This window comes from Heterodontus francisci, chromosome 15 (genome assembly GCF_036365525.1).
Source record: "Heterodontus francisci isolate sHetFra1 chromosome 15, sHetFra1.hap1, whole genome shotgun sequence".
NCBI classification, from domain to species: domain Eukaryota; kingdom Metazoa; phylum Chordata; class Chondrichthyes; order Heterodontiformes; family Heterodontidae; genus Heterodontus; species Heterodontus francisci.
This window is the reverse complement of record NC_090385.1, coordinates 88,220,933-88,236,565: the sequence shown is the minus strand read 5'-3', so window position 1 is coordinate 88,236,565 and position 15,633 is coordinate 88,220,933. Positions and strand designations below refer to the sequence as shown.

At 44.9% G+C, this 15,633-nt stretch overlaps 1 protein-coding gene across 1 annotated transcript in view; it reads right to left on the bottom strand.

Annotated features, from left to right (window-relative positions):
* si:ch211-26b3.4 (connector enhancer of kinase suppressor of ras 2) overlaps positions 1-15,633 on the bottom strand; it is an 867,895-nt gene that overhangs the window by 34,979 nt on the left and 817,283 nt on the right. The window contains exon 21 of the mRNA XM_068047793.1: positions 5,281-5,351. Within this exon, the coding sequence (XP_067903894.1) occupies positions 5,281-5,351 (71 nt within the window). The remainder of the gene's footprint in view (positions 1-5,280; positions 5,352-15,633) is intronic.

The window sequence follows — 15,633 nt, the reverse complement described above, 5'->3', positions numbered from 1 at the left end:
ATTGTGGAGGTGATATTTCTGGTCTTGGGACTGGATCTTTAAGGGCATTTAAGTGGTCATTGGATAGACATATGGATGAAAATGGGATAGTGTAGGTCAGATGGTTTCACAGGTCGGCGCAATATTGAGGGCCAAAGGACCTGTACTGCGCTGTAATGTTCTAATTCTAATTCTAATCTTCCTGTCCACTGCTGTTTCATTGGCTGTTTGTAGGAAGACAAAATCATGCTGGAGCTAGTTTTCTTGACCCTGTAAAAGGAGAGCTCAGTCTGCAGCCTCAGCAGCATTATCCAGCTGTGGGAAATTTGGAACAATGACTGAAATATCAAATGACTATTCTGTCCACACAGTCATAATTTAGGTTCAGTTAGCATTTCAATACAGCTAAGAAATCTGTTCTTGCCATGGTGTACAGATGCAGCTGTGACTGTCTGCTTTCAGTTGGATTGGGTTATACAATTCTTTAGGCATCATCACAGTGTTTTTACTGCAGTCCAATACATTTTTTCTGTTACTGCCAGACATTGTTGTTTGAAGTTCCTGCAGCTTTTACTACATTAAACATAAATGCAAGGTTTACCGAAGAGAACTAAGGGTGAACATTTAACATTTTCATCTTTGTGGCATTTTAAATCTTTTCAGTGGTTGCCTTAACGAAAAGCTCCTGTTTAAGAAGCACGTTCTGAATGAGCTCTCACCATCTTCAGTGATCAGTTTCTCAATTCATGACTGCATTTTGACATTGTTATTCAACTTATTGTCAACGCTGTGATCATTGATATGTTTATATATTAAAGATATCAAGGGATTTGGGGATAGAGTGGGAAAATGGCATTAAGGTAGATCAGCCATGATCTAGTTGAATGGCGGAGCAGGCTTGAAGGAACGAATGACCCACTCCTGCTCCTATTTCCTATGTTCCTATGTTTAAAGGCAACTCCCAGGAATTGAAGGAAAGTGATGATAGCCTGCAAATTTATTTTTTTGTTCTGTGCAAGGAATGTGGGCTTTGCTGGTAAATCCATACTAATTTGCAGTGGAGCTATGTACAACCAAGTGGCTTGCAAAGCTATTTCAAAGGGACTTCAGAGTCAATCAGATTATGTGGAACTGGAGTCACCCGTAGACCAGATTAAATAAACATCCTTCCCAGATGGACATCCATGAACCAGCTGGGCTTTTTATCACATTCAATTTCAGAACCTGCTATGCTAGGATTATGAACTCGTGACCCTGGGTTGTGAGTTCAGTACGATGACACTATCATACCCATACCATACAAAGTGGGTTCCTGTGGAAGGGGAGAAGACTGATATACTGGTTAGGAACATAGGAACATAAGAACATAGGAGCAGGAGTAGGCCATTTAGCCCATTGAGCCTGCTACGTCATTCAATTAGATCATGGCTGATCATCTACCTCAATGCCACTTTGCCACGCGATCCCCATATCCCTTGATGTCATTAGTATCCAGATAGCTATCGATTTCTGTCATGAACATGCTCAATGATTGAGCTTCTACAACTCTCTGGGATAGAGAATTCCAAAGATTCACCACCCTCTAAGTGAAGAAATTCCTCCTCATTTCAGTCTTAAATGGCCTACCCCTTATTCTGAGACTTTGTCCCCTGATTCTAGACTCACTAGCCAGGGGAAACATCCTATCTACATCCACCCTGTCATTCCCTGTAAGAATTTTGAAAGTTTCAATGAGATCACCTCTCATTCTTTGAAACTCTAGAAACTGCAGCCTTGGAATGATGATTGAAGATGAATGTTGAATACATTTATACAACTCTTTCTATTTTAATGGAGGCTTTTGCCTATTTTAAAATAAGCAGACTTCTGTTGAAATAGCAGACATGCAAAGCTCTCCTCTTTGACCATATTATCAGTCTCTACCTGCTACTGCTCGCAATCCATTTCTGTCTCTGCAACGGATCAAGAGACATTTACAATTTTAAATGCAAGCTGCCGATAGGTTTGTTATGTATTTCTCCAACAGTAATTGCTAAGGAATGTAAATCCTATAGATTTAATAGAGCCCTTTCACTGGTGCTATGAATGCTGGTATAACCTCAACTTCTGAGCCACATTCCCCTGCTTTCTCTCATCTGGATAGCAAGAACAAGAGTGGGGACAGCACAGCTTCCTAGCTCCGGAGCCTCAGGATTACATTTGTCAAGGGCCACAAATGAGGAGTAGGTGGAGTGCAAGTATGTTTTGAAGAGTGTGAGAGTATCAGTGATGCATATTACTTATCATTGTGACCAGCAAAATCAATCAAAACCAGTCCATGGGATTAAAGTGGAAGAATCTAGCTAAAGATAAGTGCAGATAAGGTATGCTATTTAGCCCACCATTTCATAGAATTTTACAGTCCTCCCCATCATAGCATCTAATTGCCTCTTGAATGATCCCGGGGTCTGGCCTGTGTTTCCCCACCTTGATGACCAATCCAAATCAATCCTATATGCTTCCCCTGAATTTTTCTTGTACCAGTTTGTTTCTATGTCCCCTTGTCCTGCAGTCATGGTTAAACTGTAAGCAGCACTCAGGATTAACTTCTTCTCACAAACCATTGAGTGATTGATATAAATATTTCCACAACCTATGTGATTGTGATAAAACACTTTGGCCTGGATATTAACAGGGGCCGTTTGCATGGGGAGAGGGGTGCAGAGTTTTGGATGGCAAACTTGGAAGTCTGGGTTTCCCTGCATGCTGTGGAATTTTATTTCCGCAGCTACATCTTTTCTCCTTAACAGGTTCCCTGTTTAGAAGTCAACCTGATAGACATGCTTGGCTTCTAGTCGGGCAGAATGCAGGCTGCAGGAACAGGTAGGCCCGATACCCGACCCCATGCGGGACCACCACACCACAACCTCAGGGGAGCTCTGATCCTGGATCCTGGGGGTCTTTATATGGGGTTGGGATCTGATGATGGAGCTTAAGGGGTCTGGGAGGAAGCACTCCTGCTCCTCCTGATTCACAAGCCATGCTGGAGAGGCACTTGGCTTATCCCTGAAGATGTCCTCACCACCCGATAGCTGTCAGGTTTCCCGATATCTGGGAAATCCAGCCAGCCCCTGTTAAATCAGAGGCTGCCAGCCTTATTAAATATTTAAATTGCCAACCTGCCTCCTTGTACTGCCACCACTAAGCCCGAAGTGAATGGTTTGGGATTTGGTTTCAGAGTTTAAAAGTTTTAACATCTGTCCTGACCCCAACCCATATATTTCTGGGTTAAAATTCAGCCACATCTTGCAGATATCTGATCATGTCTGTTGCAATTATTCTCAAAATTACAAGACACAGTTTATGGGAAGTCAGCCCCATTGACATCGTCACCTGGATTTTCCACAGAGGTTCACCAGCAGAAGATCAGATTGACTTCCCCAGACAAATGTTCACCCATTTCTCCAGAGTATCCATCAAAGTTACATTAAAGTCCCCTAAAATTACAGATGACATTGTGGCCATGCCCAGCCTTGTAATCATGATGTTCAACACAGCACCGCAACACCCCGCCCCCCCAAACAATGTGATGTCAGGCTTACTTGACATCTGCTCCCCAAATGCTTTCCTGTCTAACAGGCAGCTGGCCTGTCAATCTGGTTGGCTGTTGATGGCAAACCTGTTGAAAAAATTTAAAAGATGCCCTGCTCTTAATTCCTGCAGGATGTCATGGAAACCTGTACATCTGGGTTTCCCATCCGAAAATCCTCATCGACCCCCTGCTCTACACCTACTCTCTTCCTAGCCCCGAGGAAATATGGGGGCCATAATCTTTTCAAGACAACTTGGGTGGGCAATAAATGCTGCCTTGCCAGCACTGCACACATCCAGAAACCAATATAAGAAAAACTCATCCAGGGAAAAAATGTCAAGGTAGGAATTCCTCAGTTATCACTGAATATTTGGCCTGTGTGCAATGAATCCAAAATTCACCTCAAACATAAGAAATAAAATCTCTCCTAGTTTCACCAGTTTAAAATAAATGGAGGGTTATCACCATTAAAATAGTGGAGAGGGGAATTCCAGATTCAGTGGTTAAGTGTACACATGCCCTACCTTTTTAATGCAAGAGAACTCGGGAGTTCATTGCTTCAGAGTTCACGAGCAACCTGAGCAAAAGTCAAGATCTGAGTAAAGGAGGTGATAATTGGCTAAATTTTGGGAAGACCCGGAGAAAGGAATGGAACACTGGTAGAACTAAAAAGGATCAAATTTTGCCTATTCCTCTTAATGAATCTTGACCAGAATCATAGACAATTAAATCATTGGATTCACAGTGACAATCAGTCCCTTGATGCTCGATACACACATTGAGAAAGCAGCTACCACCTTTGGCCAACTCGCAAAATGCACATGGGATAACACCAAGCTGACCCTTAGGACCAAGCTGATGGTTTATAAGGCCTGTGTTCTCAGCACCTTGTTGTATGGCTGTGAAACATGGGTGACTTAGAGCTACTAGTAAAAGAAGCCCAATGATTTCCATCTTCATTGTCTGTGGTGCATTATGGCATTATGGGTATATCGTGGCAGGACAAAAGCATAAATGTGGCAGTCCTCTTAAAGGCAGAGCTCCCAAGTGTGTTGGCACTAATCAAACAGAGGTGGCTTTGGTGGATTGGATGCGTCCGCAGGATGGAAGATGGTCTCATGCCCAAGGACCTTCTGTATGGTGAAGAAACCGGGGCCAGACAACCAGTGGGTGCCCAAAGCTCCGCTTCAAGGATATTTGCAAGCGTGACATGAAGTTCCTAAATTTCAACTATTGCACCTGGGAGTCACTAGCTGGCAAAAGAGGGAAATGGCGACACATCCTGTGGACTTGTGTGCACTACCACGATGACCAGTGGCTACAGCAGTTTGGCGACAGACAGCAACAACAAAAACAACAACTCAAAGCATCCCTTGGCAGTTTCATGTGCAGCACTTGTGGCAGAACCTGCCTCTCAAGGATTGGCCTTCACAGCCATCAGCAAAGGTGCACCAAGTGAAGACACCCCACCTAAATGGATTGTTTGCTGCGTGTCCATTATCTTTCATAGATGGAAGGATGCCAACACTACATTCATTTTATTCTGCACTGTGACATTGCAGCCCATTCCCATGTGAGAACCGGTGGGCCTACCTTATTAGTTGATGGCTATTCACATTCTAACGTAAACGTAATCAGTGGTTCCTCCCTCTCCCAGCTCCTATTACATTAATTGTCTTTGTTAGAATAGCAGTTAGTCCCAGTTGGTTCATCCACCTACAGAAGCTCACCTTCGTCCGGTCTGGTCACCTTATCATCAGGTGAGTACCCAATAGCAGCTAGTCCCAGACGGTTCATCCACCTACAGAAGCATCGGAGATGCCGAGGAGAAAAAAAGGACATGCAGGATTAATTAAAAATGATTTAATTGCAATAGTCAGTCATTCTTCAAATAGCAACAATTAAAACAATCAAAATGCTCAAACAGGCATTCAAGATCTTTGCTATTGGAAAGTAACCCACGTTATATGAGAAATTATGTTCTGTTGGTTTGTTGTCTTCACATGAGAATTCATGATACTTCTCAGTTTAAAGTTGTTAATGAAATTCCCTCTTTAGCACAGTATTGCTGGGATCTCTTTCACACACAGATTCTTTTTGCAGATATTAACCGTCACTGGGGTAACCCATCACTAGATCTGGCTGGGCCACATCAAACATTATTGGGCCTCTCTCTTCTCTGCTGAAACTGCCCATTACTCCAGGATCATCCTGGAGAACAAAGATATTTCCAGCCTTCTTAAACCACTCTCTCCCCTCCAACAGGTGCTAGGAGTTTATGAGCTTCTTTGCCACTAAGATTGAGACCATCTGTTCAACTGTTTCCCCTCTTTCACCTTACCCACCTTCCTCTAGATTGCTGTTGCCATAGCCCTGATACCTATATTTCTCTAGATTCTCTCCTACTTTATCTTATGCCTGCTTCAAGTCCACCTTTAACAGGAGACCCACCACTTGCTCTCTGGACCCTTTTCCCATGAAACTGCTGACCACCCAACTTCCCTTCCCAGCCACCATGCTAGGTGACATTGTAAATGGTTATTCTCCTCATGGACAAAGCTCCTATCTTTCAAATCTGGCATCATCGCCCTTCCTCAAGAAATGTAACGTTGACCTCTCTGTCCTTTTAAAGCACGTCTCATCTGCAACGTCTTTTTCCTCTCCTAAGTCCTTAAACGTGTTGATGCCTGCGAAATATGTGCCCATCTTTCCTGGAACGCTTCAATTAGGTTTCCACCCCTGCCACAGCACTGAGATGGCCTTAATCAAAGTCAAAAATGGCATCTTCTGAGACTATGACCATGATGGTCCATAATCTTTCCTTAACCTCTCTGAGCCTTTGACATAGTCGACCATGACCACACCATCTGCCTCCAATGTTTCTCATCCTTTGTCTAACTCAGTGGGACTGACCCTGTTTGTTTCCACTCTTACCTATGCCATTGTAGCCAAAGCATCTCCAGCAATGGCTTCTCCTCCTGTGCCAGCATTGCTACCTCAGTCCCCAAAGGACCTATCTTTGTCCCCCTCTCCTCCTTCCCATCTACATGCAACATCATTCTAACATATGGGGTCAGTTTCCACATATATGCTGATGACACACAGCTCTAGCTCTCCATCACCTCTCTTGACTGCTCCACTGCTTTTCTTTTCTCAGTGCTTGTTTGACATCCAGTCTTGGGTGATCTACAATTTCCTCTAGTTAAATTTAGGACTGAAGCTTTTATTATTGGCTCCCATCACAAACTCCATGCTCAGTACCAATTTTAACCCCCTTCTTGACCACTGTCTCAGGTTGACTGCACTGTTCACAATCTTGCCATCTTATTTCAAGCTTCCAAACCCATATCCTCTCTATCATGAAGACCACCTACGTTATAACATCGCATACCCCTGCTGCTGAAACTCAATCCACGCCTTTGACATCTCCAGATTTGACACTTCAATGCTCTCCTGATCAGCCTCCCATTCTCAATTCTCCATATACCTCAGCTCATCCAAACCTCCACTACCCATATCCTATTCTGTCTGAAGTCTCACTCACCTATTACTCCTGTCCTTGCTGAACTATATTGGTTCGTAAACAAGTCCAATTTAACATTCTCATCCTTATGTTTAAATCTCACCATGGCTTTGAAACCTCCTCCAGCCCACCAGCACCCCCAGAACCATGACTCTGTTTCTCTGATTCTTGCCCATTCCTACCCCTTCACTCTATCGGTTGCCATGTTTTAGCCCTAAGCTCTAGAATTTCCTCCATTAAGACCCTCTTGAAAACCCAATTCTTTGACCAAGTTTTTAGTCACTTCTTCTTTGGTTCAATATCCATTTTTGTCTGGTTATGCCTCTGTGAAGTGCCTCGCAATGTTTTTCTACAGTAAAGGCACTATATAAATGCAACTTGTTCGTTGAAATCCTGCGGTGCAATATTAGCACCTGAATGCTTAATAACATAAGTTTCAAATCGGAGCTCCTCAACCTGAAAATCCATCCATGAGAGGCTCCCCTCAGTCAGATCTCTGTATTTGTTACCTTATAGGTATGTTATTTTTGATGTTTTATTTACCAATTAAAAAAAAAATTCTATATAATTAGATTGCTATTCATTGGTTAACAGGCACTATATTCTAAAAATAAGGACAGGATATATGCAAACATTTATGAGGCTTCCCTTTGTGTGTGCAGTATTTTCAGTGGCTCTTTTTGTTTACACAGCAGTGGTTAGGATCTGGAATGTGCTGCCTGAGAGTGTGGTGGAAACAGATTCAATCATGACTTTCAAAAGAGAATTGGACAATTATCTGAAGAGGAAAAATTTGCAGGGCTACAAGGAAAAGACGAGGGAGTGAGACTAGGTGAGTTGCTCTTGCAGAGAGCCAGCACGGACACCAAGGGCAGAATGGCCTTCTTTCTGTGCTGTAACCATTCTATGATTCTGTGTGAGTGTGTCAGTATTTTCAGGGGGTTTCTAGGAATGTGTTAATATTTGCATGAGGTCTCCATGAGCGTATCAGTATTCGAGGGACTATGCTAGTATTTCCAGAATGGACCTGGAAGCAAGTTAGTACTTGTATGTAATTGATAGAACTGTGCCAAGATTTACAGTGGATTCCCTCATAGTTTATCAGTATTTGGAGGGAGCACCTGCAGATATGTCAAAATTTGAAGGAAGACCTAAGAGTGTGACATTATTTGCATGGGTTTCCAAGGACTATGTTTGTAATTGTAGAAGGGTCCTCTCAGTGCAACAGTACTTGCAGAGAGGGCCCTACAGTGTGTCTGTACTGGTAGAAGGGTCCCTGCAGTGCATCAGTACTTGTAGAGGGGTCCTTTTAGTGCATCAGTCCTTGTAGAGGGGTCCCGGCAGTGCGCGAGTACTTGTAGAGGGGTCCCTGCATTGCATCAGCACTTGTAGAGGAGTCCCTGCAGTGTGGCAGTACTCGTAGAGGGGTCCTTTCAGTGCATCAGTACTTGTAGAGGGGTCCCTGCAGTGTGTCAGTACTTGTAGAGGGATACTTTCAGTGCATCAGTACTTGTAGAGGGGTTCCTGCAGTGTGTCAGTACTTGTAGAGGGGTCCTTTTAGGGCATCAGTCCTTGTAGACGGGTCCTTTCAGTGCATCAGCACTTGTAGAGGGGGCCCCTGCAGTGTGTCAGTACTTGTAGAGGGGTCCTTTCAGTGCATCAGTACTTGTAGAGGGGTCCCTGCACTGCCTCAGTACTTGTAGAGAGGTCCCTGCACTGCCTCAGTACTTGTAGAGGGGTCCCTGCAGTGCCTCAGTACTTGTAGAGGGGTCCCTGCACTGCCTCAGTACTTGTAGAGGGGTCCCTGCACTGCCTCAGTACTTGTAGAGGGGTTCCTGCACTGCCTCAGTACTTGTAGAGGGGTCCCTGCACTGCTTCAGTACTTGTAGATGGGTCCCTGCAGTGCATCAGTACTTGCAGTTGGGTCTCTGCACTGCCTCAGTACTTGTAGAGGGGTCCCTGCAGTGCTTCAATACTTGTAGAAGGGTCCCTGCAGTGTGTCAGTACTTGTAAAGAAGGGTGTCTGAAGTACATTGGTATTTGGCACACAGGCAGTCCTGGGTTGTAGCTTCGCCAGGTTGACAACTCATTTTGAGCTATGCCTGGTGCTGCTCCTGGCAAGCCCTCCTGCACTCTTCATTGAACCAGGGTCGGTTCCCTGGCTTGATGGCAATGGCAGAGTGCAGGATATGCCAGGCCAAGAGGTTACAGATTGTGATTGAGTACAATTCTGCTGCTGCTGATGGCCAACAGCGCATCATGGATGCCCTGTTTTGCATTGCCAGATCTGTTCGAAATCTAACCCATTTAGCATGGTGGTAGTGCCACGCCACCCGGTATCTGCAATGTGAAGGCGGGACTTGGTCTCCACATGGACTGTGCAACAGTCACTCCTACCAATACAGTCATGGACAGATGCATATGCAGCAGGCAGATTGATGAGGACGAGGTCAAGTATATTTTCCCTCTTGTTGGTTCCCTCACCACCTGCTGCAGACCCCGTCTAGCAGCTATATCCTTTAGGACTCAGCCAGCTCGGTCAGTAATGGTGCTACCCAGCGACTCTTGGTGATGGACATTTAAGTCCCCCACCCAGAGTATATTCTGTGCCTTTGCCACCCTCAAAGTTTCTTCCAAGTGCTGTTGGAGGAGTACTGATTCATCAGCTGAGGGGGGGGGGGGGGGAGGGGGCGTTGGGTGTAGGTAGGTTGTAATCAGCCGAAGATATTCTTGCCCATGTTTGACCTGATGCTATGAGATCTCTTGGGGTCTAGAATCGATGTTGTGGCCTCCTAGGGCAACTCCCTCCCGACTGTATACCATTGTGCCACCACCTCTACTGGGTCTGTCCTGCCCGCGTGACAGGACATACCTGGGGATGGTGATGGCAGTGTCTGGTACATTGCCTGTAAGTGATGATTCGGTGAGTATACTATGTCAGGATACAGCTCGACCAGTATGTAGGACAGCTCTCCCACCTTTGGCACGCCCCCAGATGTTATAAGGGGTACTTTGTAGGGTCGACAGGGTTGGGTTTACCATTGTGGTTTCCAGTGCCTAGATCGATGCTGGGTGGTCCATCCAGTTTCATTCCTTTTTGACTTCATAGAGGTTAGATACAACTAAGTAGCTTGCTAGGCCATTTCAGAAGGCAGTTAAGAGTTAACCACATTGCCGTCGATCTGGAGTCACATGTAGGCCATACCAAGTAAGGACAGCAGACTTCTTTCCCTAAAGGAACAACAATACTCTGGGTCTCTGGGTTACTAGTCCAGTGACAATACCACTACGCCACTGCTTCCCCTAGCTGAGCTGCTCCAGTCCAGCTACAACACTGGCATCGACCCGGCAATGTGGAAAATTGCCCAGGTATGTCCTGTACACAAAAAGCAGGACAAATCCAACCCGCCCCATCAGCCTACTCTCAATCATCAGTAAAGTGAATGAAAGTGTCATCAACAGTGCTATCAAGTGACACTTGCTTAGCAATAACCTGCTCACTGACGCTCAGTTTGGGTTCTACCAGGGCCACCTCATTACAGCCTTGGTTCAAACATGGACAAAAGAGCTGAACTCAAGAGGTGAGGTGAGAGTGACTGCCCTTGACATCAAGGCAGCATTTGACCGAGTATGGCGTCAAGGAGCCCTAGCAAAACTGGAATCAATGGGAATCAGGGGGGAAACTCTCCACTGGTTGGAGTCATACCTAGCGTAAAGGACCTTGTTGTAGGTCAATCATCTCAATTTCAGGACACCACTGCAGGAGTTCCTCAGGGTAGTGTCCTAGGCCCAACCATCTTCAGCTGCTTCGTCAATGACCTTCCTTCAATCATAAGATCAAAAGTGGGGATGTTCGCTGATGATTGCACAATGTTCAGCATCATTCGCGGCTCCTCAGATACTGAAGCAGTCCGTGTAGAAATGTAGCAAGATCCGGATAATATCCAGGCTTGGGCTGATAAGTGGCAAGTAACATTTGCGCCACACAAGTGCCAGGCCATGACCATCTCAAACAAGAGAGAATCTAACCATCTCCCCTTGACATTCAATTGCATTACGATTGCTGAATCCCCCACCATCAACATCCTGGGGATTACCATTGACCAGAAACTGGAGGCTAGGAATCCTGTGGCGAGTAACTCACCTCCTGACCCCCCCCCAAAGCCTGTCCACCATCTACAAGGCACAAGTCAGGAGTGTGATTGAATACTCTTCACTTGCCTAGATGGGTGCAGCTCCAACAACACTGAAGAAGCTCGACACCATCCAGGACAAAGCAGCCCGCTTGATTGGCACCCCATCCACAAACATTCACTCACTCCACCACCGACGCACAGTGGCAGCAGTGTGTACCATCTACAAGATGCACTGCAGCAACGCACCACGGCTCCTTGGACAGCACCTTCCAAACCTTCGACCTCTACCAACTAGAAGGACAAGGGCAGCAAATGCATGGGAACACCATCACCTGCAAGTTCCCCTCCAAGGCACACACCATCCTGACTTGGAAATATATCGCCATTCCTTCACTGTCGCTGGGTCAAAATCCTGGAACTCCCTTCCAAACAGCACTGTGGACTGCAGCGGTTCAAGAAAGCAACTCACCACCACTTTCTTAAGGGCAATTAGGGATGGGCAATAAATGCTGGCCTAGCCAGCAATGCCCACATCCTAGGAACGAATAACAAAAAAATTGGTAGGGGTCCCTGGGAGTGCGTCAGTACTTGTCGGAGGTCCCTGGAATGTGACTGTATTTGTAGGGGATTCCCAGAGTGTGACAGCATTTGTAGGGGGTCCCCAGGAACGTGACAGTATTTGTTGGGGGGGGGGGGTGGTCCCCTGGGAGTGTGACAGTATTTGGAGGGGGGGTTCCCTGAGAGTGTGACAACATTTGTAGGGGGTCCCCTAGGATGTGACAGTATTTGTAGGTGGGGGGGGGGGGGGGGTCCTTGGGATTGTGACAGTATTTGTAGGAGGGTCCCTGGGATTGTGATAATATTTGTAGGGGGTTCCTCGAGTGTGACAGCATTTGTAAGGAGCCCTGGAGTGTGAGTGTATTTGTAGATGGGTCCTTGGGAGTGTGAAATATTTGTAGAGGGTTCTTGGAATGTGACAGTACTTTGTCGGGCAAACCCTCCCAACTGCCAAGACTGAGGCACACATTATTTCGCCACATGAACAAAAACTTAACATTGCAAGCCCTGACTGGAAGGATATTTGCATAGTACAAGACAATGTTGAAACAATTGGAACCCCAGCAGTTGCTTCCCCAATACACAGAAGTAGTCAAACCAGTTTTAGTCACATGACTATGGCTGTTGCAGAGAATTTGAACTTCCAACAAAGGATTTTGAAGGGACTGTTCCATATAAGGAGCTAGTCACATGACTAGCCTGCTGGGCAACCTGGGAGTTTTTTTGAATTTGAACTCCCAACAAAGGAATTAAAACAGAGACAAAACCATGTGCTCATGAAGTAAAGATCTCTCCGGGAACTGAGAACATCTCTCCAGTCTGCCTGCCTCCATCTCTTTCCCACAGAACTGAATCTTGTGAAGACATAAACTCAGAGAGAGAACAGTCTCCTATGTGAACAAGGTTTAAGATGAATACTGGGCCCCAATGAAACGCAAGACTATATCTTCAATCAAGGACTACAGCGAGTTCGAGAAATATGTAACAAGATATTGCCTCAAACTGTTCTACTTATCTTTTCTTCTGCTCTTTTCTGTCCCTATCTGCATGTTTATATCGCGTGTGCATGCTAGCGTGGGCGTGTCATATTTCCGTAGGAGTGAACCATATTAGAGTTTAAGTTTAAGGTTTAATAAATTTCATCTTTTTGCTTTAAACCAAAGAAAGCCTGTTTGTGGTCATTTTTTTGCCTTATAATTGGAAACTGTGAACAAGGATTCACAAAAGGGGAGCTCAAAACACAGTGTGTTTAAAATTAAACCCTGTCACAATAAGACCAGGTAAAGACAGCAAAAGACCCCTAGACACCTTTCTCACCTGGTCGTAACAACTTGTAGGGGGTCCCTGGAATGTGACAGTATTTGTAGGGGGTCCTGGAGTGCTTCAGTACTTGTAGAATACTTTGCATACAGAATTGCTTTGTAAGGGGTCCCTGAAATGTGACAGTATTTGTCAGGAATCCCTGGGAGTGTGACAGTATTTGTAGGGCATCCCTAGGTTGTGACAATATTTGTAGAGAGTCCCTGGAATGTGACAGCATTTGTAATGGGTCCTTGGGAGTGTGACATTATTTGTAGGAGGTCCTGGAGTGCATCAGTACTTGTAGAGTACCTCACACACGGAAACACTTGATAAACACTGCTTAATTTAATACATTTGTCTGAAAATTCCTTGTCTATAATTTTAATTGAGGCTTCAGTCTGCTTAAAATAAATCAGGTACTGGACCCTGTCAAATAATGGACATGAGGAATTTCACACAATCGAGGGAAGTACAAGTAGGTGAATGCCACATGGAATAATTTCATGGCCTGTGCTAGAAATCAGATATCCTTTTGGGAAATGGTCATTACAGACTGCATCTGCCTATACCCAGCCCTTCATTCTGTGCCAGCAGACATCAGGAACTGGTGTGCTACTCCGAGTAATATCCCATGCAACAAGTCCCTGTAGCAGAAGATATTTTGTATTTTAAACTTTGACCAAAAAGGAGAGCATAAAGGACTGGAGAGGCAGATTTTAAACAACAAGCTACAGAATCTGCATGTTTCCTCAGTTGCCACTAATAATTCAGAACTAACAGAATATTTGAATGCCTTAAGGCTGAAAATGAATTAAAAATGATAGAAACATTAAATAATTGAAGAAGGAATGCATTATTAAGCAGCAGAAGAACTGTAAAAATCTAGAGCAAATTACACAAGGCAAGCCAAGCTATTGTGAAATTTTAAAGAATATTTTTAATGTGGTATTTTATGTGAGAGAAAGACTTGCACTTATATAGCACCTTTCATAGCCTCAGGATGTCCCCAACCGTTTTATAGCCAATGAAGTCTTTTTGAAATATAGTCTAGAAAACACAGCAGCCAATTTGTGCACAGCAAGATCCCACAAACAGCAATGCGATAACGACCAGATAAGCTGTTTTTGTGAAGTTGATTGAGCGACAAATATTGGTCAGGACACAAGGTTAACTACCCTACTCTTCTTCAAAACAGTGCCACAGGATCTTTTATATCTACCTGAGAGGGCAAATGGGGCCTCAGTTCAATGTCTCAGCCAAAAGGCACAGCCTCCAACACTGCAGCAGTCCCTCACAACTGCACTGCAGTGTCAGTCTAGATTTTAAGTACTCAAGTCTCTGGAGTAGGACTTGAATCCAAAAGCTTCTGACTCAGAGTCAAGAGGGCTACCACTGACTCACAGCTGACACAAAAACAAATGAGTATTCCCAATTTGTACAGTGTTGCCAACTTTTTGTATAACATTTAAAATGATAAACTAGGCAGCATTTGACTCTTCCCACGACGGTCCTCTGCATCGATTAAAAGTTCTGACCTGAAACAGTGAGAAACTGTATCCATAGAATTTCCCAGCAAATGAAAGGGCCATTCAGCACAACAGGTCTATGCCGATGTTTAGACCAAACCATATCCATGACTGGAGTACAGGGAAACCCCACCATATCCATGACTGGAGTACAGGGACACCACACCATATCCATAACAGGAGTACAGGGACATCACACCATATCCATGACTGGAGTATAGAAACACCACACCAAATCCTTGACTGGAGTACAGTGACATCACACCATATCCATGACTGGAGTACAGTGACATCACATCATATCCATGACTGGAGTACAGTGACATCACATCATATCCATGACTGGAGTACAGTGACATCACATCATATCCATGACTGGAGTACAGTGACATCACATCATATCCATGACTGGAGTACAGTGACATCACACCATATCCATGACTGGAGTACAGGGACATCACATCATATCCATGACTGGAGTACAGGGACACCACACCATATCCATCACTGGAGTACGGTGACATCACATCATATCCATGACTGGAGTACAGTGACATCACACCATATCCATGACTGGAGTACAGGGACACCACACCATATCCATCACTGGAGTACGGTGACATCACATCATATCCATGACTGGAGTACAGTGACATCACACCATATCCATGACTGGAGTACAGGGACACCACACCATATCCATCACTGGAGTATAGGGACACCACACCATATCCATGAAAGGAGAACAGTGACACCACACCATATCCATGACTGGAGTAAGAGGACGCCACACCATATCCATGACTGGAGTACGAGGACAGCACACCATATCCATGACTGGAGTACAGGGACAACACACCATATATATGACTGGAGTACAGGGACACCACACCATATCCATGAATGGAGTACAGGGACACCACCCCATATCCATGACAGGAGTACAGTGACATCACACCATATCCATGACTGGAGTACAGGGACAGCAGACCATATTGATGACTGGAGTATAGGGACACCACACCATATATATGATTG